General features: G+C 47.1%; 1 protein-coding gene across 4 annotated transcripts in view; it reads left to right on the top strand.

The window, feature by feature from the left end:
- ODAD2 (outer dynein arm docking complex subunit 2) overlaps window positions 1–26,541 on the top strand; it is a 367,969-nt gene that overhangs the window by 318,476 nt on the left and 22,952 nt on the right. For all 4 annotated transcript variants that reach the window (XM_063922013.1, XM_063922015.1, XM_063922014.1 and 1 more), the window contains exon 18: window positions 6,711–6,899. In XM_063922013.1, coding sequence (XP_063778083.1) covers window positions 6,711–6,899 — 189 coding nt within the window. The remainder of the gene's footprint in view (window positions 1–6,710; window positions 6,900–26,541) is intronic.

Genomic DNA, 26,541 nt, shown 5'->3' with positions numbered 1-26,541 from the left:
GCAGACCCTGGCCAGATGGATTTAATGGTGATTGCACATGCTTATGTACAGGCTGGTCTTCCAGCTCCTGCTACCATAAAGGCCCATTCTACTCGGTCGGTTGGACCTTCTTGGGCGGCCCGCCGTGGTGCGACCCTTGAACAATTGTGCAAGGCGGCTACGTGGTCCTCAGTGAACACGTTCAGAAGGTTCTATGCCTTCGATACTTCCGCCTCCCAGGATGCTTCCTTTGGAAGCTGGGTTCTAGTGCCCGCTACAGTGCGTCCCCTCCCATAAGGAACTGCTTTAGGACACCCCAATGTCATTCCTTGTGGAGCCCAGTGTACTCTGCAGCAGAAAACGAGATTTATGGTAAGAACTTACCGTTGTTATATCTCTTTCTGCGAGGTACACTGGGCTCCACAGGGCGCCCACCCTGACGCACGTAGCTTCTTTGAGTTGGTATGGCATTAGCCGCTGACACTTTCTCCTGTCGTGAGAGTGTGGTGTATGTGGCTACTAACAGTTGTCGTCTCTTTTTTTTCCTGCTACTGCATTGGACTGGTTAACAAAAACTGAGTTCCTGTGCCAGAGGCGGGGTTAGAGAGGAGGCGGCGCTAGACATTCTGGGAAGAAGGTCAAAGCTTTGAGCTTGTTGGTGCCTCGGATCAAGAGCCTACTCTACACCCCAATGTCATTCCCTGTGGAGCCCAGTGTACCTCGCAGAAAGAGATTTAACAACGGTAAGTTCTTACCATAAATCTTGTTTTATTTTTAAAGGGGCAATCATTTACAAGGCAAAACCATGTCTTTAAAAAAAAAAAAAGTCTGAGTTTTGACCAGCAACCTGCACATCCTAAAAACTTGGCCGCTATTGCATCTTGCCTTTAATATATGTTGTCATATAACCGGGGACTGGAAGTTTTCAGAGAAGCTGCAGGGCACAAAATAAATGGCGAAGTCCAGTGCTGCTGCCAGGTGAACAGTCTTAGTTTAGGGTCTTACTACCCCACACAAATGGATTATGACTACTGAAAGGTCAGGGTATATACTGGGGCCAGTTTAGATATGAAATGACTTCTGTTTTATTTTGTCTAAGATACGCATTTCCATTTTACCATTTCCATACACTTAAAGAGCTTGAATGGGGGATGGCGGGGGCAGGCGAGCTGAAATGCGCAAAAAGTGAGTGGGCATCCAAACGGGACTTTTCACAATTGCGACTGCTATGGGGGCAATAGGGGCAATAAAATAGATCAATTAAATATCGCCCCACGATCTCCCGTCACTTTAGACGGGAGATCAGGTGCAATATATTAATTGAATATCGCCCAAAATAGCCGCACATGGACCCTTGGAGTCTGTATGACACGTCATTATATTATGAGTACAAACTGGGTAATGTGAATTTAGCATTTATTACTATGTTATGTGTAGTCTACCATGGAGAGTAAGTAATACATTTGTAAACTGGAGAATTGTCTGGTGCATACGCTTCTACCATCTTGAGATTTGTCCAAACAAATACATGCAAATGCACTTTTTCCTGCATCATTTCCTACAGACGCCTTGGGTGCAAACGTATCCTCCTCATGTTGATCCCCAATTTATTAATGTCAATAACCACATAAAATAGGTAGGTAGCCTGGGGCATTAGTCAATTGCACTCCGAATTTCCCTATGATAGCCTTGTTAACACCTGTTAAAGTAGCTTAACGGGCGTTAACACAGGTAAACAGACATTAGCACAGAATACTGTACATTAAAAGTTCACAAATTGCGTTAACAAGGTCACGGCTTTCGTTAACCCTTGAGTTGTCAGGGATATATTTCGATCTGCTGAGGCAGGTGGAAAAGAAATCCCGGATAACTCCTGGCTTAATTGGACAGCCCCGAAGGATCAACTTGCCTGGGGTAATCTACAGCGGCTAATTGAATTCCGCCCTTTATGTCATGTTACTCTGTCATACACAAATTTGTAACCTTAATTTAATTACTGATATCTGTTCAATAATGGGATTTTGAAGACAGGTGTCATTAGTATTCTACATGTGTATATTTTTACAGAAAATTTATATTGCTCAGTAATTTACATAGAATTACAACATAGGTCTGACTTGTATAAAGCTAGGACATACCAGCATCCTACATGTGGGCAGAACATTGGATCCACAGGGCAAGTGTATGTGATTCAGCTTTTATGGACTGCAGGATCACATCAGCAAACTGGAAAACTAACATTACCAACCACATTTCCACTTCTGTAGGCCAGACAAACTGGCGACAAACTTGACTCGTGTGTCCTTGCAGACACCTTTATAAATCCTGTGACAGAAGTAAAATACAGTAGATAGAAAGCTGAGAAAAAGTAACTAAATACAGCACAAACCCATGTACAATATGGAGTTGTAAATAACAGACCCGCTGGGCACATTATCAATTACACAATGTTTCATTTACAAACTATGCCAGTGGTTGAAAATAAAACCAATGATCGGGAGCCCTAATTCACTCAGAAACGTCAACTTTCTGGAACATAACACCCAAGAGAACATGATTCATTTTGAAATGTTACTCAGATCTAGACCCAAACTGGAATTTAAGATGGTGGTGATAACATTTTAAATAAAACAATGTTTATGAATTCTGCATGCAATTTTAGTGGAAAAAATATGCTGATAATAACCCAATTAGGACAAGTTCCTAAGTAGATTTCTGTACTTAGTCTGGGGCAAAATTAGCCATTACAAACAAAATCTAATTTGGAAAATGTAAATGGTCTAATCTGTTTAAAACATTTGACCTGACTTAGATTGTTGGAATTTAAATATAAAACCAGCTAGTTTATATTATGTTTCCCAACCATAATGCTGCAGTGTCCTTTATGTCTCCTTCGAATGAGCTACAACACAATAATTTTATTATAGTACTAGGTATGTACATTTTTTTGTCTGACGACCATAAGGAATCATACTCATGGTTTCTTATGTACTGTGGGGGACATTCCGAGATGATCGTAGCTGTGCTAAATTTAGCATAGCTACAATCATTCACACTGACATGCGGGGGGACACCCAGCACAGGGCTATCCCGCCCCGCATGTCAGTGCCGCCCCCCCCCCCCCCTGCAGAAGTACAAAGGCATCGCACAGCGGCGATGCCTTTGCGCTTCAAGATTAGCTCCCGACCAGCGCAGCTTTAGCGTGCTGGCCGGGAGCTACTCATCGCTCCCCGGTCCGCAGCGGCTGCCTGTGATGTCACGCAGCCGCTGCGGCCCGCCCCCTGTTCGGTCCAGCCACGCCTGCGTTGGCCAGATCACGCCCATGAAACTGCGCCTCTGCCTTTCAATCAGGCAGAGGCGATCGTCTGGCATGCGCTGACGCACTGCGGCGCCGGCGCATGCATAGTTCTGACCCGATCGCACAGCTGCGATAAACTGCAGCGTGCGATCGGGTCAGAGTGACCCCCTGTGTCTAATGTCCATGCAGCATGAGTTACAGCCAGGATCATAAGGCAGAGTTGTTTGGAATACAGATTATTGATTTTTACATAGAATTTGTACACAGTATAAGTACATAATGAATGCTGTATGGACCGTGAATATAAATGTTTATAGTAAGTAGTATTAATGGTCTGCCCAAGTGTTTACTCTAAACCAGGGTAGTCAATCCCTGGGTCCCGGATGTTTTTTAGTCCCAAATATACCCGGGATTCTCTTAAATGAATACTGGGTATTATGGAATTCAAGCACACACTTTGGCTTGGCAGTGGCCATTGGGATAATACTTAACTTCTCTTTTCTGGTAGCATTATCCGATTCTCTCAGGTTCTCCCAGCTGCCCATGGCATAGATAAAGTCTCATGATTGCTCTCAGTCACTAAAAGGTTGGGAGTGCACTGCGCAGGGACATCATCAGTGACTGAGAGCAGCCGTATCACAGGACTCCAGCTTTTCTACTGCAGCAAAGTGTGGGAGTGGACCAGACAATGCTCCCGCTGACAAGAGAAGCCCCTTCTGACCAAGGTGAAAAAGGGGAGGGGCAAGGAAGGAGAGGGATGACAGGGTTTTATGAGGAAGAATGAAAGCAGGGGGATGAAGGAAGGATACATTTGTGCAATTTGATCCCAGGAACCCTGGAATTGAGATTTTTCAATCCCGAATCCGGAATTACAAAAATGGGGCGGGATTAGGATCCCTACTGTGAACACTATGGGGTATATTTACAAAGATTTGTGTTTTGGCCGTTTTGAAGGGTGTTTGAACTCGAATGGTATCGGGTGCATTTTACTGCAACTTTTTGAATCCTGATACGATCATTCACTAAGCTGCCGAGTTTTGCCCATTCGTTTTTTCCGATGTCGATGTGATTCGTAAAATCAGGCAGTGTTTTACGGGAGTGATGAGTAAAACACTGCCTGACAAAACACAAGGAATCCCGGCCGGATCTGTGAGATCCGTGCAGGGCTTCATTGTGTACCTTAAAAAGTTGTTTAAAGTCTTAAAAAAATCTGAAAATAATTGCGTGGGGTCCCCCCTCCTAAACACAACCAGCCTCGGGCTCTTTGAGCCAGTCCTGGTTGAAAAAATTTTGGGGGAAAAATGACAGGGGTTCCCCCATATTTAATCAACCAGCACCGGGCTCTGCGCCTGGTCCTGGTTCCAAAAATACGGGGGACAAAAAGCGTAGGGGTCCCCCGTATTTTTGAAACCAGCACCGGGCTCCACTAGCAAGGTACATAATGCCACAGCCGGGGGACACTTTTATACTGGTCCCTGCGGCCCTGGCATTACATACCCAACTAGTCACCTCTGGCCGGGGTACCCTGGAGGAGTGGGAACCCCTTAAATCAAGGGGGTCCCCCCCCCTCCAGCCACCCAAGGGCCAGGGGTGAAGCCCGAGGCTGTCCCCACCATCCAAGGGCGGCGGATGGGGGGCTGATAGCCTTTGGTAAAAATGTGAATATTGTTTTTAGTAGCAGTACTACAAGTCCCAGCAAGCCTCCCCCGCAAGCTGGTACTTGGAGAACCACAAGTACCAGCATGCAGTGGAAAACCGGGCCCGCTGGTACCTGTAGTACTACTACTAAAAAAATACCTCCAAAAAAACAGGACACACACACCGTGAAAGTATAATTTTATTACATACATGCACACCTCCAAACATACATACTTACCTATGTTCACACGAGGCTCTGTCCTCTTGTCCCTGTAGAATGCTTGGGGTACCTGTGAAAAAAATTATACTCACATAATCCAGTGTAGAATCAGACCTTTGTATAATCCACGTACTTGGCAAAATAATAAAACGGAAACCCGACCACGCACTGAAAGGGGCCCCATGTTTACACATGGGACCCCTTTCCCCAACTGCCAGGACCCCCCCTGACTCCTGTCAAAGAGGGTCCCTTCAGCCAATCAGGGAGCGCCACGTTGTGGCACTCTCCTGATTGGCTGTGTGCTCCTGTAGTGTCTGTCAGGCTGCACATGGCAGAGATACAATGTAGCGCCTATGCGCTCCATTGTAGCCAATGGTGGGAACTTTGCGGTCAGCGGTGAGGTTACTTTCGGTCAACCGCTGACCGCAAAGTTCCCACCATTGGCTACAAAGGAGCGCATAGGCGCAACATTGTATCTCTGCCGTGTGCAGCCTGACAGACTCTGCCCGGTGCTGGTTTCAAAAATACGGGGGACCCCTATGCTTTTTGTCCCCCGTATTTTTGGAACTAGGACCAGGCGCAGAGCCCGGTGCTGGTTGATTAAATATGGGGGAACCCCTGTCATTTTCCCCCCCATATTTTTTCAAACAGGACCGGCTCAAAGAGCCCGAGGCTGGTTATGCTTAGGAGGGGGGACCCAACGCAATTTTTTTTCCAGTTTTTACACTAAACAGACCCTTTCCCATAGATAACCATGCACAGATCTCACTGATCCGTGCATGGTTATCCAAACTTGACTGGAAAAAGCAGGTCTATTTTTTTGCTGCTTTTTTTAACGAATCGAAAAAAAACAGACCCGCACTTGAGCACTCAGAAACTAACACCCAAATACGAATGAATAGTGAATGCCCGTATTGTATGAAATATTAGCCGCGTTTGACCGATGGTCTATTCATTCGTATTTCGGAACTTTGCAAATCAAACCATTACGAATAGTCCAAACACTGCCGAGATTGGTGCTTAGTGAATTCCCGGATTGGGAAAAAAAAAACACAGGGGCTAATTCTGAGTTGATCGCAGCAGGAACTTTGTTAGCTGTTGGGCAAAACCATGTGCAGTGCAGGGAGGCAGATATAACATGTGCAGAGAGAGTTAGATTTGGGTGTGGTGTGTTCAATCTGCTATTTAAATTGCAGTGTAAAAATTAAGCAGCCAGTATTTACCCTGCACAGAAACAATGTAACCCACCCAAATCTAACTCTCTCTGCACATGTTATATCTGCCTCCCCTGCAGTGCACATGGTTTTGCCCAATTGCTATCAAAAATCCTGCTGCGATCAACTCAGAATTACCCCCACAAAACGGACAAACCCGGATTCTTAGTAAATATTCGCCCATGTGTACTGTGCATTCATTATCTATAGTTATCACTGAGCTTTATAATTTATGACACTGCTATGTTCATTGTAAGACAGGTCAGAGTAGCATAGTACTATAATACGTTATATGATTTATAAAAACATACTGCTTGAGTAATCTCAAATGTTAAAGCCAATGTTTATTCTTTTATTTTAGGATGCTGGAGAAATGGTTCGTTCATTTGTTGGAGGCTTAGAACTGATTGTTAATTTATTGAAATCTGAAAACACAAAAGTACTTGCAAGTGTATGCGCAGCTATCACCAATATAGCCAAAGATGAAGAAAATTTAGCAGTCATAACAGATCACGCAGTAGTTCCCATGTTATCTGCACTAGCAAACACGGTATGTATGTGCAATTTACTCAGTATGTAATACATGAGCCTTTACTAATTGACAAATCTCTACTAAACGTTGTCACATGTAAGCGAATTCTGTCACTGGGTACAATCACTGAACAGTACAGGGTCTGTTTCCATTTATGATTGGCTAAATCTGGGAAATCATTGTATTAAGTGATGGGACCAGGAGACCATATCACATTGAAGCATTTTAGTGTAGTCTTAGTATGACCATGCACACGGTATGCGGTTGTTAGGTCGACCACCCTTAGGTCGACAGTCATTAGGTTGACCAATATTGGTCAACATGCACTAGAAAGACATGGTTCCAAGGTCGACACTGACAGAGTGTTGACATGACAAAAGTCGACACAGGATAAAGTCGACGCGATTTTATCACTTTTTTTTTTCCTTCATTTTTTTAACTTTTTCATACTTTATGATCCATGTGGAATACGAGTGGGAATAGTAACCTGTGCCAAACGCAGTGGTAGCGGAGCAAAACACCTTGCTCAAAGCATGTCGAGCAAAGCGAGCCATGCGAGTTGACGCGGTGCACTAATTGGGGTTCCCGTAGATGTAAGTAAATGACACACAAAAAAACCCTCATGTTGATCTTTTCTGGTGTCGACCTTTTTCATGTCTACCTTCACATCAGCTCGACTTTTTCTCTGCTGTAAAAAGGCAGCTGACAGACACTGCAGAAATCTATATGATTAACATGTGGGACATAACGTTTGGCTATCCACATTAAAATGGCAGACTTTCTCTTCAAAATGTGTTCAAACATTTATTGAACCCATTGAGATCCCAAGAAAATAAACCATTTGATTCTTTTTTTAAAGTTCCCAGATTCCCGATAGTACATCCAGTTTTACAAGTGGCTCTGAGTTACAGTACAACCATTCTGGAAGAATACTTTACCTTGACACTCAATTTCTGTACCACATCCATCAAGGGTTAAAGGAAAAGGTGTATATGAATTCAGCAATGTTTAAAAATGATGTCGAGTACCTGGTACAATGGGCGGGTTATGTCTGTTCCCCATGATTTGAGATTCTACCAATGCTATCCAAATAAACTTGCAAAAAGTTTATCTGAAGGACATTCTTTGAGAAGCAATACTATATATTCTGATTTGCTAACCTGTTGCTTTGCTTGTCTGCTACTGAGACAGTTATTCTTTGAACTATCCTTCTTGAGAGACAGTTCCCAGGAATTACACATTGAGATTCAAATATTCCTAATTAGTGGGCAACAAATGTAAGCTCCGGGCTACTGAGGCCGGGTACACACTACGCTGATATTTGTCCGAATTATCATTTCCAGACAAATCGAGCATATCGGCCAGTGTGTATGCCCATTTTGCGAGCTCCCGCAGTCGCTAGCAACGTCTGCTGGTCGGCCATGCTGCAGGGTCAACCAGAAGACATTGCTAACAATCCCATGCTGATTATTACAGCATGGCATCCCAGTCACCCCACTGCATCTGCAGGTGTATATGCATTTGCCGTTGCAGGGTCCCGTCACCCGTCGGATCGGCCAGCTACACTTCGTTCTAATGTGTAGCCAGCCTTAAACTTGGCAGCTTTTTGTTTCCGTTGCCTGATTATTTTGGATTTATACATGATGTTGCTTTCTTTTACTATTGTTACATGTGTAGCAATCCATCTTGACTATGTGCTTGATTCAGAGATGGATGCTACTCTCATGAGATTGAATAACCATTGTGACCATCAATCGCAATGGTCGTAGCCCTCGGCAATCTGAGTAAGCCTCCGCTTACTCAGAATGACCAGTGAAACTGCTAAGCTGGCGCCAGGAAGTCTGCACCCGAAGACGCAGACCGTGTGCGCGTCACGCCTACAAAACGGAGGTGACACCAGTGACGTGTGGTGAGGTCAGTGGCTGGGGAGCCACTGGCAACTAACACCGTCCCCCCCCCCCCCCCCCCATAGAGGAAAAAAAGAAAGAAAATGTAGTCCCCCACACATCACTAAAACCAGCACCAGGCAGAACCAGCCAGGGGGGATAATGCCATAGCAGGGAAGACACTCAGTGTGGGGTCCCCCTGCCATAACATTAATCATCCCCAAGGCAGTGGAATTCCTCGTAAAGTGGGGACCCAAAAAAATAAAAATGGGGTCCCCCCTCCCGAGCAACAACCAGCACTGGGCTGATAGCCCAGTGCTATGCCCCGCACCCCTGGTGGCGGTAGGTGGGTGGTTCATTGTATGTTAATATTGTTCTTTACAGGTGGCCTGCAGGTCCCAGAAAGCTTGCCCCAGCATGCTGGCACTTGGAGAACCACAAGTGCCAGCATGCCGAGACATAAAGGGCCCGCTGGCACCTGTAGTCCACCTGTAAAGAAAATATTAAAATAAAACACCACACTGTCTCAAAAAAAAAGTTTTATTAGACAGGGTCTTCACCTGGAGGCGGCAGCCTTTAAGCTCTTTTGCATGGACGCCGTCTTCCCAAGGCTTCCGGCGTCTTCACCTGGGGGGACGCCACCTCCCCAGGGCTTCCAGCGTCTTCACCTGGGGAAGGCGCCGCCTCCCCAGGGCTTCCAAAGTCTTCCTCTGGCGTCTTCACCTGGGAGGCAGCGGCCTTTAAGCTCTTATGCATGGCCGCCGCCTCCCCAGAGCTTCCGGCGTCTTCACCAGGTGGAAGGCGGCCTTTAAGCTCTTTTGCATGGCCGCCGCCTCCCCAGGGCTTCCGGCGTCATCACCTTGTGGGCGGCGGCTGTTAAGCTCTTTTGCATAGCCGCTGCCCAACCAGGACTTTTTGCGTCTTCTTTCTTCAGGAGCTCTTCACTGCGCCTCCTCCGCCGTCGGACTGACGCCGCTGCCTCGCGCTGACTTATATAAGTCAGCCGGGGAGGGGGGGGGGCGATGACGCGGCGAGGTGTGATTGGCTCGCGGCGGCCATCTTTAAATCCAAAAATTATGCTGAGGCGCCATTTTTTAAATTGGTACCGCTTCGCTGCCAAACTCTGCAGAATACAGGTATACTATCGCATCCCGTCACCCGCACCTCTGCCGCATCCCGACGCCCGCACCTCCGCCACCACCGACGCCCACACAGTGATGACAGCGGATCCGGTGACGGATCCGCTGGCCAGTCACTGTGGCCCCACTGACAGGGGCGTGCTTTCATGGGTTGAAAGCACGTCCCTGTATGAAAGCGGCATCTCTAATGGTGCTGCTTTCCCATGCATTTTCAATGGGCTATTACTGCCCATGGCTTGGCCCCCCCGCGCCCGCCCCCCACTCCCATACCTTTCCCCATTGACAACGGTACCTCCCAAACATATACAGAGGAGTAATGATTAGTTTAATATAAAGGAGATACTTATGACACAGAATATGTGTCATAAGTATCTTCTTTGTATTATTTTAATCATTAATGACAGGGGAGGCACTGCCTTCCCTGACTGCACGTCCCTGGGTGACACCCCTAATTTGTACAGCAGTCCCTGTCACTGCCCACAATCTCTACCAATCAGAGATGTACACAAACCATCGGGTTTGTGTACATCTCTAAATGAGGCCCAATATCTGTGTATGATTAGCTACAGTATGCACTGACTTGATTAATTACACTTCTCCTCTGCCTGAGCTGGCCTAATTTATTACCAGCTATTTATATAGCGCTTACAATCTATGTTCCCTACCACAAGTACACACACACACTAGGATTATATTTTGGTTTGCAGCCAATTATCTAACCAGTATACTTGTACAGTTAAACCTTTCCTCCTTCATAACCCATTACTCCCACCTACTTCAAAGTCAAAATCTGCACCATTTGACAGAATATCTCTTCATTCCAGATCCTCATCCACCCTTCTCCTGCAATCCTTAATTAATTCTGCTCAGTACGTATGAGGTCTCCGCAGTGCTCTCATCATCACATCCCACAACCTGTCCCCTTGACTTTTTGTTTTCTCTAACGTCCTAGTGGATGCTGGGGACTCCGTAAGGACCATGGGGAATAGACGGGCTCCGCAGGAGACAGGGCACTTTAAGAAAGAATTTGGATACTGGTGTGCTCTGGCTCCTCCCTCTATGTCCCTCCTCCAGACCTCAGTTTGAATCTGTGCCCGGACGAGCTGGGTGCTACTTAGTGAGCTCTCCTGAGCTTGCTAAAAAGAAAGTATTTTGTTAGGTTTTTATTTTTATTTTCGGAGAGATCTGCTGGCAACAGACTCTCTGCTACGTGGGACTGAGGGGAGAGAAGCAGCCCTACTCACTGAAGATAGGTCTTGCTTCTTAGGCTACTGGACACCATTAGCTCCAGTGGGATCGTACACAGGATCGCACTCTTTGTCATCCGATCCCGGAGCCGCGCCGCCGTCCCCCTCGCAGAGCCGGAAGACAGAAGCTGGTGACAGAAGCAAGAAGACTTTGAAATCGGCGGCAGAAGACTCCAGTCTTCATATGAGGTAGCGCACAGCACTGCAGCTGTGCGCCATTGCTCCCACACTAAACCCACATACTCCGGTCACTGTAGGGTGCAGGGCGCAGGGGGGGGCGCCCTGGGCAGCGATTAGAGACCTCTTGGCAAAAGTGGGCATATATACAGTTGGGCACTGTATATATGCATGGGCCCCCGCCATATTTTTACACAGAAACGCGGGACAGAAGCCCGCCGCTGAGGGGGCGGGGCTTCTTCCTCAGCACTCACCAGCGCCATTTTCTCTCCACAGCTCCGCTGAGAGGAAGCTCCCCAGGCTCTCCCCTGCATAAACACGGTAGAAGAGGGTAAAAAGAGAGGGGGGGCACATAAATAGGCGCAAAAATCGGTATATACAGCAGCTACTGGGTTAACACTAAGTTACTGTGTGATTCCTGGGACATATAGCGCTGGGGTGTGTGCTGGCATACTCTCTCTCTGTCTCTCCAAAAGGCCTTGTGGGGGAACTGTCTTCAAAAAGAGCATCCCCCTATGTGTGTGGTGTGTCGGTACGCTTGTGTCGGCATGTTTGACGAGGAAGGCTATGTGGAAGCAGAGCGGGAACAAATGAATGTGGGGTCACCGCCGACACCCGATTGGATGGATATGTGGAAGGTTTTAAATGATAATGTCACTTCCTTGCATAAAAGGTTGGATAAAGCTGAAGCCTTAGGACAGCCGGGGTCTCAGCACATGCCTGATCCTATGTCGCAGAGGCCATCAGGGTCTCAGAAGCGCCCACTATCCCAAATTGTTGACACAGATATCGACACGGATTCTGACTCCAGTGACGATGGCGATGATGCAAAGTTACAGCCTAAATTGGCTAAAGCCATCCGTTACATGATTATAGCAATGAAGGATGTGTTGCACATCACAGAGGAAACACCAGTCCCTGACAAGAGGGTTTATATGTATGGGGAAAAAAGGCAAGAGGTGACCTTTCCCCCTTCACATGAGCTAAATGAGTTATGTGAAAAGGCTTGGGAATCTCCAGATAGGAAACTGCAGATTTCCAAACGGATGCTTATGGCGTATCCTTTCCCGCCAACGGACAGGTTACGCTGGGAATCCTCCCCTAGGGTAGACAAAGTTTTAACACGCTTATCGAAGAGGGTAGCCCTGCCGTCACAGGATACGGCCACCCTGAAAGATGGTGCGGATAGAAAGCAGGAGGGTACCCTGAAGTCCATTTATACACATTCAGGTACCTTACTAAGGCCGGCGATTGTGTCGGCCTGGATGTGTAGTGCTGTAGCAGCATGGACGGATACCTTATCTGAGGAACTTGATACCTTGGACAAGGATACTATATTACTGACCCTGGGGCATATAAAAGACGCTGTCCTATATATGAGAGATGCTCAAAGAGACATTAGCCTACTGGGCTCTAGAATAAGTGCAATGTCGATTTCTGCCAGAAGGGTCCTGTGGACTCGGCAATGGACAGGAGATGCCGACTCAAAAAGGCACATGGAGGTTTTACCTTAGAAGGGTGAGGAGTTATTTGGGGAGGGTCTCTCGGATCTGGTCTCCACGGCTACGGATGGAAAGTAAAATTTTTTGCCATATGTTCCCTCACAACCTAAGAAAGCACTGTATTACCAAATGCAGTCCTTTCGATCACAAAAAGGCAAGAAAGTCCGAAGTGCGTCCTTTCTTGCCAGAGGCAGGGGTAGAGGAAGGAAGCTGCACAATACAGCTAGTTCCCAGGAACAGAAGTCCTCCCCGGCTTCCACTAATCCACCGCATGACACTGGGGCTCCACAGGCGGAGCTAGGCCCGGTGGGGGCGCGTCTCCGGAATTTTAGCCACAAGTGGGTTCACTTACAGGTGGATCCCTGGGCTATAGAGATTGTGTCTCAGGGATACAAGCTGGAATTCGAAGAGATGCCCCCCCACCGTTACCTCAAATCGGCCCTGCCGGCTTCCCCCCACGCGAGGGAAATAGTGTTAGCTGCAATTCACAAATTGTATCTTCAGCAGGTGGTGGTCAAGGTTCCCCTCCTTCAACAAGGAAAGGGTTACTATTCGACCATGTTTGTGGTACCAAAACCGGACGGTTCGGTCAGACCCATATTGAATTTAAAATCCCTGAACATATACCTGAAAAGGTTCAAGTTCAAGATGGAATCGCTCAGAGCGGTCATCGCAAGCCTGGAAGGGGGGGATTTTATGGTGTCTCTGGACATAAAAGATGCTTACCTTCATGTCCCCATTTATCCACCTCATCAAGAGTACCTCAGATTTGTGGTACAGGATTGTCATAACCAATTCCAGACGTTGCCGTTTGGTCTCTCCACGGCACCGAGAATATTTACCAAGGTAATGGCGGAAATGATGGTGCTCCTGCGACGGCAAGGAGTCACAATTATCCCATACTTGGACGATCTCCTCATAAAGGCGAGGTCCAGAGAGCAGTTGCTGATCAGCGTAGCACGCTCTCGGGAAGTGTTACAACAGCACGGCTGGATTCTGAATATTCCAAAGTCGCAGTTGGTTCCTAGGACTTGTCTGCCCTTCCTGGGCATGATTCTGGACACAGGCCAGAAGAGAGTTTATCTCCCGATGGAGAAGGCTCAGGAGCTCATGACACTGGTCAGAGGCCTATTAAAACCAAAACAGGTGTCGGTGCATCACTGCACGCGAGTCCTGGGAAAGATGGTGGCATCATACGAGGTTATTCCTTTCGGCAGGTTCCATGCGAGGACCTTTCAATGGGATCTGTTGGACAAGCGGTCCGGATCACATCTACAAATGCATCGGCTGATCACCCTATCCCCCAGGGCCAGGGTGTCTCTCCTGTGGTAGCTGCAGAGTGCTCACCTTCTCGAGGGCCGCAGATTCGGCATTCAGGACTGGGTCCTGGTGACCACGGACGCAAGCCTCCGAGGGTGGGGAGCAGTCACACAGGGAAGAAATTTCCAAGGTCTGTGGTCAAGTCAGGAGACTTGCCTTCACATCAATATCCTGGAACTAAGGGCCATATACAATGCCCTACATCAAGCGGAGACCCTGCTTCGCGACCAATCGGTGCTGATTCAGTCAGACAACATCACCGCAGTGGCTCATGTAAACCGCCAAGGCGGCACAAGGAGCAGGGTGGCGATGGCGGAAGTCACCAGAATTCTTCGCTGTGCGGAGAATCACGTAAGAGCACGGTCAGCAGTGTTCATTCCGGGAGTGGACAACTGGGAAGCAGACTTCCTCAGCAGGCACGACCTCCACCCGGGAGAGTGGGGACTTCATCAAGAAGTCTTCGCGCAGATAGCAGGTCGGTGGGAACTGCCACAAGTAGACATGATGGCATCCCGCCTCAACAAAAAGCTACAGAGGTATTGCGCCAGGTCAAGAGACCCTCAGGCGATAGCTGTAGACGCACTAGTGACACCGTGGGTGTTCCAGTCGGTCTATGTATTTCCTCCTCTTCCTCTCATACCCAAGGTGCTGAGAATCATAAGAAGAAGAGGAGTGAGATCAATACTCATTGTTCCGGATTGGCCAAGACGGACTTGGTATCCAGAGCTGCAAGAAATGCTCACAGAGGACCCTTGGCCTCTGCCTCTAAGACAGGACTTGTTGCAACAGGGGACCTGTCTGTTCCAAGACTTACCGCGGCTGCATTTGACGGCATGGCGGTTGAACGCCGGATCCTAGCAGAAAAAGGCATTCCGGATGAGGTTATTCCTACGCTGATAAAAGCTAGGAAGGACGTGACGGCTAAACATTATCACCGTATATGGCGAAAATATGTTGCTTGGTGTGAGGCCAGGAATGCCCCTACGGAGGAATTCCAGCTGGGCCGTTTTCTTCACTTCCTACAGTCGGGAGTGACTTTGGGCCTAAAATTGGGTTCCATTAAGGTTCAGATTTCGGCCCCTATCCAGGCAGCACACGGCACAGATACAATGTAGCGCCTATGCGCTCCATTGTAGCCAATGGTGGGAACTTTGCGGTCAGCGGTTGACCAAAAGTAACCTCACTGCTGACCGCAAAGTTCCCACCATTGGTTACAATGGAGCGCATAGGCGCTACATTGTATCTGTGCCGTGTGCTGCCTCACAGACACTACAGGAGCACACAGCCAATCAGGAGAGTGCCACAACGTGGCGCTCCCTGATTGGCTGAAGGGACCCTCTTTGACAGGAGTCAGGGGGGGTCCTGGCAGTCGGGGAAAGGGGTCCCATGTGTAAACATGGGGCCCCTTTCAGTGCGTGGTCGGGTTTCCGTTTTATTATTTTGCCAAGTACGTGGATTATACAAAGGTCTGATTCTACACTGGATTATGTGAATATAATTTTTTTCACAGGTACCCCAAAGATTCTACATGGAGAAGAGGACCGAGCCTCGTGGGAACATAGGTAAGTATGTATGTATGGAGGTGTGCATGTATGTAATAAAATTATACTTTCACGGTGTGTGTGTCCTGTTTTTTGGGGGGGTATTTTTTTAGTAGTAGTACTACAGGTACCAGCGGGCTCGGTTTTCCACCGCATGCTGGTACTTGTGGTTCTCCAAGTACCAGCTTGCGGGGGAGGCTTGCTGGGACTTGTAGCACTGCTACTAAAAACAATATTACATTTTTTTCACAAGGCTATCAGCCCCCCATCCGCAGCCCTTGGATGGGGGGGACAGCCTCGGGCTTCACCCCTGGCCCTTGGGTGGCTGGAGGGGGGGACCCCTTGATTTAAGGGGTTCCCACTCCTCTGGGGTACCCCGGCCAGGGGTGACTAGTTAGTGATTTAATGCCAGGGCCGCAGGGACCTATATAAAAGTGTCCCCCGGCTGTGGCATTATCTCTCTGACTAGTGGAGCCCGGTGCTGGTTCCAAAAATACGGGGGACCCCTATGCTTTTTGTCCCCCGTATTTTTGGAATCAGGACCAGGCGCAGAGCCCGGTGCTGGTTGTTAAAATATGGGGGCACCCCTGTCATTTTTTACCCCATATTTTTGCAACCAGGACCAGCTCAAAGAGACCGAGGCTGGTTTTGCTTAGGAGGGGGAACCCCACGCAATTTTTTTCTGTTTTTTAACTCTTTAAACTCTTTTTTTAAGGTACACAATGAAGCCCTGCACGGATCTCACAGATCCGGCCGGGATTCCTTGTGTTTTGTCAGGCAGTGTTTTACTCATCACTCCCGTAAAACACTGCCTGACATTACGAATCACATCGACATCGGAAAAGACGAATGAGGAAATCTCGGCAGCTTAGTAAATGACCGTATCAGGATTCAAACAGTTGCAGTAAAATGCACCCGATACCATTCGAGTTCAAACACCCTTAAAAACGGCTAAAACACTGATATTAGTAAATTTTGGCCCTTGTGTGTTTTTCCTGGGATGTTAGCGCTGGGTGTGTGCTGGCATACTCTCTCTCTGTCTCTCCAAAGGGCCTTGTGGGGGAACTGTCTTCAGATAAGAGTATTCCCTGAGTGTGTGGTGTGTCGGTACGTGTGTGTCGACATGTCTGAGGTAAAAGGCTCTTCTAAGGAGGAGATGGAGCAAATGTGTGTGTGTGTGTGTGTGTGTGTGTGTGTGTGTGTGTCTCCGTCGACAACGCCGACACCTGACTGGATATGTGGAATTAAGTGCTGAGGTAAATTTATTGCACAAAAGATTAGAGAACAGACAGGGAATCTACCCATGTCTGTCCCTATGTCGCAGGGACCTTCAGAGTCTCAAAACACCCACTATCCAAAATAATAGACACTGATATCGACACAGAGTCTGACTCCAGTGTCGACTACGATGATGCAAAGTTACAGCCAAAACTGGCAGAAAAGTATTCAATATATGAGTATTGTAATAAAAGATGTTTTGCATATCACTGATGACCCATCTGTCCCTGACACGAGGGTACACATGTTTAAGGGGAAGAAAGCTGAGATAACATTTCCCCCCTCTCATGAACCAAATGAATTGTGTGAAAAAGAGCGGGAATCTCCAGACAAGAAACTGCAGTTTCCCAAAAGAATTCTCAGGGCGTATCCTTTCCCTGCTAGGGCCAGGATACAATGGGAATACTCCCCTAGGGGTGGACAAGGCGTTGACACGTTTACCCAAAAGGTAGCGCTGACATACCAAGATACAGCTACCCTCAGGGATCCTGCAGATAGCATGCAGAAAAGTACTTTGAAGTCCATTTACACACATTCTGGTACACTACTCAGACCGGCGATTGTGTCGGCAGGGGTTTATAGCGCTGTAGCAGCGTAGACAGATACCTTATCAGCGGAGATTGAAACCCTAGATAAGGATACCATGTTATTGACCCTAGGATATATAAAAGATGCTGTCTTATATATAAGACATGCTCAAAGAGACATTGGGTTCTAGAGTCAACGCTATGTCGATTTCTGTTAGACGTGTCCTGTGGAACATGCAATGGACAAGTGATGCCGACTAAAAGAGGCATATGGAGGTTTTACCTTACAAGGGTGAGGAATTGTGTGGAGAAGGGCTCTCGGACCTGGTCTCCACAGCTATAGCTGGTAAATCTGATCTTTTGCCTTATATTCCCTCACAGCCTAAGAAAGCACGACATTATCAAATGCAGTCCTTTCGGTCGCAGAAAAACAAGAAAGTACGAGGAGTGTCCTTTCTTACCAGAGGTAAGGGCGCAGGGCACAGCTAGTTCCCAGGAACAGAAGTCCTCCCCGGCCTCTACTAAATCCACCGCATAACGCTGGGGCTCCGCTAAGGGAGTCCGCTCCAGTGGGAGCACGTCTTCGACTCTTCAGCCACATCTGAGTTCACTCACAGGTGGATCCCTGGGCAATAGAAATTGTTTCTCAGGGTTACAAGCTGGAATTCGAAGAAGTGCCTCCTCGCCGGTTTTCCTTATCGGCCCTACCGGCTTCTCCCCCAGAAAGGGAGATAATATTAAATACAATTCTCACATTGTATCTCCAACAGGTGGATCTCAAGGTTCCCCTCCTTCAACAAGGAAGGGGATATTACTCAACCTGGGCTGTAGTCCCGAAACCGGACAGTTCGGTCAGACCTATTTTAAAATTAAAATCTCTGAACCTATACTTGAAAAGGTTCAAATGCAAGGTGGAATCGCTCAGAGCGATCATCGCCAGCCTGGAAGGGGGGGATTTTATGGTGTATCTAGACATAAAGGCTGCATACCTTCATGTTCCCATTTATCCACCCCATCAGGCGTACCTGAGAATTACGGTACAGTATTGTCATTACCAATTTCAGGGTAATTGGCAGAAATGATGGTGCTCCTACGCAAGCAAGGAGTCACAATTATCCCATACTTGGACGATCTCCTAATAAGGGCGAGCTCAAAAGAGCAGTTGTTGAACAGCGTGTCACTTTCGCTGAAGGTGTCACAGCGACTTGGCTACATTCTCAATATCCCGAAGTCACAGTTGGTTCCTATGACTCGTCTGCCCTTCTTGGGTATGATTCTGAATACGGACCAGAAATGGGTTTATCTTCCGATAGAGAAGGCCCAGAAACTAATGACTCTGGTAAAAAAAACCTATTAAAGCCAAAACAGGTGTCAGTGCATCACTGCATTCGGGTCCTGGGAAAGATGGTGGCATCTTACGGGGCCATTCCCTTCGGCAGGTTCCATGCGAGGACTTTCCAATGGGATCTACGGAACAAGTGGTCCGGATTACATCTACAGATGCATCAGTTAATCACCCTGTCCCCTAGGGCCAGGGTGTCTCTCCTATGGTGGCTGCAGAGTGCTCATCTTCTGCAGGGTCGCAGGTTCGCCATCCAGGACTGGATTCTGGTAGCCACGGACGCGAGCCTCCGAGGTGGGGGAGCAGTCACACAGGGAAGAAACTTCCAAGGTCTTTGGGTCAAGTCAAAAAACTTGTATTCAAATCAACATCCTGGAGCTGAGGCTATATACAACGCCCTTCGGCAAGCGGAAACATTGCTTCGCGACCTACCGGTTCTGATCCAGTCAGGCAACATCACTGCAGTGGCTCATGTAAACCGCCAAGGCGGCACAAAGAGCAGAGTGGAAATGGCAGAAGCCACCAGGATTCTCTGCTGGGCGGAAAATCATGTAAGCGCATTTTCAGCAGTTCATTCCGGGAGTGGACAACTGAGAAGCAGACTTCCTCAGCAAACACGACCTGCATCCAAGAGAGGACTTCTTTAGGAAGCCTTCGCACAGATTGCAAGTCAGTGGGAACTGCCACAGATAGACATAATGGCGTCTCGCCTCAACAAGAAGCTACAGAGGTATTGCACCAGGCCAAGAGACCCTCAATCAGTAGCTGTAGATGCCCTAGTGACACCGTGGGTGTTCTAGTCGGTCTATGTATTTTCCCCTCTTCCTCTCATACCCAAGGTGTTGAGAATGGTAGGAGGGAGAGGAATGAGAACAATCCTCATTGTTCCAGATTGGCCACGGAGGACCTGGTATCCGGATCTGCAGGAAATGCTCACAGAAGATCCATGGCCTCTTCCTCTAAGACAGGACCGGTTGCAACAGGGGCCATGTTTATTCCAACACTTAGCGCGGCTGCGTTGGACGGCATGGCGGTTGAATGCCGGATCCTAGCGGATAAGGGTATTCCGGATGAGGTCATTCCTACGCTAATAAAGGCTAGGAAGGACATGACATCTAAACATTATCACCGTATATGGCGAAAATATGTTTCTTGGTGTGAGGCCAGGAATGCTCCTACGGAAGAATTCCATCTGGGCCGTTTCCTTCACTTCCTGCAAACTGGAGTGAATTTCGGCCTAAAATTAGGATCTATTAAGGTTCAGATTTCGGCCTTATCCATTTTCTTTCAAAAGGAATTGGCCTCTCTCCCTGAAGTACAAACTTTTGTGAAGGGAGTACTGCATATTCAGCCTCCTTTTGTACCTCCGGTGACGCCTTGGGACCTTAACGTGGTGTTAAGTTTCATTAAGTCACACTGGTTTGAACCACTTAAAACGGTGGAGTTGAAAAATCTCACTTGGAAGGTGGTCATGTTATTAGCCTTGGCTTCAGCTAGGCGAGTGTCGGAATTAGCGGCTTTATCACATAAAAGCCCCTATCTGGTTTTCCATATGGATAGAGCGGAATTGCGGACCCGTCCTCAATTCCTGCCAAAAGTGGTTTCATCCTTTCATATGAACTATTGTGGTGCCTGTGGCTACGCGTGACTTGGAGGATCCCGAGTCCCTTGATGTGGTCAGGGCTTTGAAAATTTACGTGGCCAGATCGGCTACAGTCAGAAAAACAGAAGCACTATTTGTCATGTATGCAACCAACAAGATTGGTGCCCCTGCTTCAAAGTAGACTATTGCTTGCTGGATCTGTAACACGATTCAGCAGGCGCATTCTACGGCGGGATTGCCGTTACCTAAATCGGTCAAGGCCCATTCCACTAGGAAGGTGGGCTCTTCTTGGGCGGCTGCCAGAGGGGTCTCGGCGCTACAGCTGTGCCGAGCTACTACTTGGTTGGGTTCAAACTCCTTTGCAAAGTTCTGTAAGTTTGATACCCTGGCTGAGGAGGACCTCCTGTTTGCTCAATCAGTGCTGCAGAGTCATCCGCACTCTCCCGCCCGTTTGGGAGCTTTGGTATAATCCCCATGGTCCTTACGGAGTCCCCAGCATCCTATAGGACGTAAGAGAAAATAAGATTTTAAACCTACCGGTAAATCTTTTTCTCGTAGTCCGTAGAGGATGCTGGGCGCCCGTCCCAAGTGCGGACTACTTCTGCAAGACTTGTATATAGTTATTGCTTAAATAAGGGTTATGTTATAGTCTCATCGGTCTTGGACTGATGCTATGTCGTTTTCATACTGTTAACTGGATAGTATATCACAAGTTATACGGTGTGATTGGTGTGGCTGGTATGAATCTTGCCCTGGATTAACAAAAATCTTTTCCTCGTACTGTCCGTCTCCTCTGGGCACAGTTTCTCTAACTGAGGTCTGGAGGAGGGGCATAGAGGGAGGAGCCAGTGCACACCAGATCTAAAGTCTTTCTTAAAGTGCCCATGTCTCCTGCGGAGCCCGTCTATCCCAATGGTCCTTACGGAGTCCCCAGCATCCTCTACGGACTACGAGAAAAAGATTTACCGGTAGGTTTAAAATCTTATTTTTGTTTAATCCATTATTCCGTTGTGCTTTACAATTGGGAACAAAAAGTAATAAAACAAGACTGAGTAGTGGAGGACAGACAAATCTGCGGTAAGATGGCCCTGCTCACCAGCTTACAACATAAAGGGAGTTGGGAATTGAATAAATTATTATTACCAGTTATTTATATAGCGCATACATTTTGAAAAACTACCTGTGTACTAAAGCCTACACTACTCCCACCTTATACTCACACATGATAGTGTGACCAGTCTCGTTGCCGTCTCACTCTCCACTTTGAGTCATACTTAAGTTTTAAGCTTTCATGCAGGGCCCTCCTTACCCTTTGTTTTTTAGCCATTGCTGCAGGCGCTATGGCCTATCAAAAAATAACAACAATTGTTAATTCTTCTAGGGAATTTTGTATTCCAAAGCTGTCAAAGAGGTTGTCATCTTTTTTCAAGGTGCACCTTTTGAAATTGGGTATTCAATCATCAGCGTTCTAATTTTCAATAAATGAGCTTTGCTAATTTGACTAGTTTTCTTTCACCTCCCTACTGTCACAGTTATTATTACCACTTTTTTCCATATATATACAAAATCCTTTTAAAGGAAATCAGTCAAGCATTGGCCTCCTGTCATCATTGCACTACTCTGACAGGTAGTTTTCCACCGTAGATAATTGGAGGGGACACTTGAAATTCCGTGATGCCTACATGTACTTTGGAAACATGAGAAGGGACTCAGTAACTAAAGAATGCCAGGATATCAGACCGCTGCTATTCTGAATATTGGGGAACTGTGACTTATGCTATAAATATATTTGAGTGTACATCTACTGTACGTTAAGTTTGAAACTCTTGCTGTCTATCTCCGAAACAGAATAGCTCTTCCTATACTGCTGATGTCTTACAAATCTTAAGTTTATTATCTCATCCCATGCACTAAATCATTTTCCATTAATGCGGTGCAGGGTTTTGGCAAATGAACTCATACCCAGAGGCATTCAATGAAGACATTACATAATAACAGGAATGACAAATATAGCCATGGTTTGTTTGATCTGTGTTGTAGAACATTGCTCAAAGCTTGATAATACTGTAGGAATACAGGAAGAGGAATATATAACAGACATTGGGTGATGTCTGCATATTATATGTAAGCCACTCTTTTAATCTCAGTTGAACCAAGATGTATATAATACTGTATATTGCACAAAACAAGGAATTGTCATATGACACCATATCAAATGCATGATGGCAGAGAGAAGCAATCTTCTTAGCCATATAAAAGTTTTGTAACCACCATCACACCTGTCAGGCAGGCAGGCAGGCAGGGCTCAAACTTGATGCCTGGTTTGATTAGAATTAGTGATGAGCGGGTTCGGTTCCTCGGAAACCGAACCCCCCCGAACTTCACCCATTTTACACGGGTCCGAGGCATACTCGGATTCTCCCGTATGGCTCGGTTAACCCGAGCGCGCCCGAACGTCATCATCCCGCTGTCGGATTCTCGCGAGATTCGGATTCTATATAAGCAGCCACGCGTCGCCATTTTCACTCGTGCATTGGAAATGTTAGGGAGAGGACGTGGCTGGCGTCCTCTCCATTTATTCATTGTTGATACAAATATTTGTGCTTGCTTATATCTTAATTGTGGGGACTGGGGAGCAGCTGTATTATTAATATAGGAGGAGTACAGTGCAGAGTTTTGCTGATCAGTGACCACCAGTTTTATCAGTTCTCTGCCTGAAAAAAAACGCTCCTTATCTGTGCTCAGTGTGCTGCATATATCTGTGCTCACACTGCTTAATTGTGGGGACTGGGGAGCAGCAGTATTATATAGGAGGAGTACAGTGCAGAGTTTTGCTGACAGTGACCACCAGTATACGTTGTCTGCCTGAAAAACACTCCATATCTGTGCTCAGTGTGCTGCATATATCTGTGCTCACACTGCTTAATTGTGGGGACTGGGGAGCAGCAGTATTATATAGGAGGAGTACAGTGCAGAGTTTTGCTGACAGTGACCACCAGTATACGTTGTCTGCCTGAAAAACACTCCATATCTGTGCTCAGTGTGCTGCATATATCTGTGCTCACACTGCTTTGTTGTGGGGACTGGGGACCACCAGTATATTATATAGGAGGAGTACAGTGCAGAGTTTTGCTGACCAGTGACCACCAGTATACGTTGTCTGCCTGAAAAACACTCCATATCTGTGCTGCATTGTAGTATATAGTAGGAGTACAGTGCATAATTTTGCTGACCACCAGTATATAATATATAGGAGTACGGTACAGAAGGCCACTGCTGTACCTACCTCTGTGTCGTCAAGTATACTATCCATCCATACCTGTGGTGAATTTCAGTTTTGCACAGTTTGCTGACCACCAGTATATAATATATAGCATTACGGTACAGTAGGCCACTGCTGTACCTACCTCTGTGTCGTCAAGTATACTATCCATCCATACCTGTGGTGCATTTCAGTTTTGCACAGTTTGCTGACCACCAGTATATAATATATAGCATTACGGTACAGTAGGCCACTGCTGTACCTACCTCTGTGTCGTCAAGTATACTATCCATCCATACCTGTGGTGCATTTCAGTTTTGCACAGTTTGCTGACCACCAGTATATAATATATAGCATTACGGTACAGTAGGCCACTGCTGTACCTACCTCTGTGTCATCAAGTATGCTATCCATTCATACCTGTGGTGCATTTCAGTTTTGCACAGTTTGCTGACCACCAGTATATAATATATAGCATTACAGTACAGTAGGCCACTGCTGTACCTACCTCTGTGTCGTCAAGTATACTATCCATCCATACCTGTGGTGCATTTCAGTTTTGCACAGTTTGCTGACCACCAGTATATAATAAATAGCGTTACGGTACAGTAGGCCACTGCTGTACCTACCTCTGTGTCGTCAAGTATACTATCCATCCATACCTGTGGTGCATTTCAGTTTTGCACAGTTTGCTGACCACCAGTATATAATATATAGCATTACGGTACAGTAGGCCACTGCTGTACCTACCTCTGTGTCGTCACGTATACTATCCATCCATACCTGTGGTGTATTTCAGTTTTGCACAGTTTGCTGACCACCAGTATATAATATATAGCATTACGGTACAGTAGGCCACTGCTGTACCTACCTCTGTGTCGTCAAGTATACTATCCATCCATACCTGTGGTGCATTTCAGTTGTGTGCAGTATATATAGCCATTGCTATTGATATATTACTGGCATATAATTCCACACATTAAAAAATGGAGAACAAAAATGTGGAGGGTAAAATAGGGAAAGATCAAGATCCACTTCCACCTTGTGCTGAAGCTGCTGCCACTAGTCATGGCCGAGACGATGAAATGCCATCAACGATGTCTGCCAAGGCTGATGCCCAATGTCATAGTAGAGAGCATGTAAAATCCAAAAAACAAAAGTTCAGTAAAATGACCCAAAAATCAAAATTTAAAGCGTCTGATGAGAAGCGTAAACTTGCCAATATGCCATTTACGACACGGAGTGGCAAGGAACGGCTGAGGCCCTGGCCTATGTTCATGGCTAGTGGTTCAGATTCACATGAGGATGGAAGCACTCATCCTCTCGCTAGAAAAATGAAAAGACTTAAGCTGGCAAAAGCACAGCAAAGAACTGTGCATTCTTCTAAATCACAAATCCCCAAGGAGAGTCCAATTGTGTCGGTTGCGATGCCTGACCTTCCCAACACTGGACGGGAAGAGCTTGCACCTTCCACCATTTGCACGCCCCCTGCAAGTGCTGGAAGGAGCACCCGCAGTCCAGTTCCTGATAGTCAAATTGAAGATGTCACTGTTGAAGTACACCAGGATGAGGATATGGGTGTTGCTGGCGCTGGGGAGGAAATTGACAAGGAGGATTCTGATGGTGAGGTGGTTTGTTTAAGTCAGGCACCCGGGGAGACACCTGTTGTCCGTGGGACGAATATGGCCATTGACATGCCTGGTCAAAATAAAAATAAAAATCAGCTCTTCGGTGTGGAATTATTTCAACACAAATGCGGACAACAGGTGTCAAGCCGTGTGTTGCCTTTGTCAAGCTGTAATAAGTAGGGGTAAGGACGTTAACCACCTCGGAACATCCTCCCTTATACGTCACCTGCAGCGCATTCATCATAAGTCAGTGACAAGTTCAAAAACTTTGGATGACAGCGGAAGCAGTCCACTGACCACTAAATCCCTTCCTCTTGTTGTAACCAAGCTCCTGCAAACCACACCACCAACTCCCTCAGTGTCAATTTCCACCTTACACAGGAAAGCCAATAGTCCTGCAGGCCATGTCACTGGCAAGTCTGACGAGTCCTCTCCTGCCTGGGATTCCTCCGATGCATCCTTGAGTGTAACGCCTACTGCTGCTGGCGCTGCTGTTGTTGCTGCTGGGAGTCGATCGTCACCCCAGAGGGGAAGTCGGAAGACCACTTGTACTACTTCCAGTAAGCAATTGACTGTCCAACAGTCCTTTGCGAGGAAGGTGAAATATCACAGCACTCATCCTGCTGCAAAGCGGATAACTCAGGCCTTGGCAGCCTGGGCGGTGAGAGACGTGGTTCCGGTATCCACCGTTAATTCAGAGGCAACTAGAGACTTGATTGAGATACTGTGTCCCCGGTACCAAATACCATCTAGGTTCCATTTCTCTAGGCAGGCGATACCGAAAATGTACACAGACCTCAGAAAAAGAGTCACCAGTGTCCTAAAAAATGCAGTTGTACCCAATGTCCACTTAACCACGGACATGTGGACAAGTGGAGCAGGGCAGACTCAGGACTATATGACTGTGACAGCCCACTGGGTAGATGTATTGCCTCCCGCAGCAAGAACAGCAGCGGCGGCACCAGTAGCAGCATCTCGCAAACGCCAACTCGTTCCTAGGCAGGCTACGCTTTGTATCACCGCTTTCCAGAAGAGGCACACAGCTGACAACATCTTACGGAAACTGAGGAACATCATCGCAGAATGGCTTACCCCAATTGGACTCTCCTGGGGATTTGTGACATCGGACAACGCCAACAATATTGTGCGTGCATTTCATCTGGGCAAATTCCAGCACGTCCCATGTTTTGCACATACATTGAATTTGG

The sequence above is a fragment of the Pseudophryne corroboree genome, chromosome 5 (genome assembly GCF_028390025.1).
Source record: "Pseudophryne corroboree isolate aPseCor3 chromosome 5, aPseCor3.hap2, whole genome shotgun sequence".
In the NCBI taxonomy this organism is placed as follows: Eukaryota; Metazoa; Chordata; class Amphibia; order Anura; family Myobatrachidae; genus Pseudophryne; species Pseudophryne corroboree.
The sequence above is the reverse complement of the archived record's forward strand: the minus strand, read 5'-3'. Positions and strand labels throughout refer to the sequence as shown.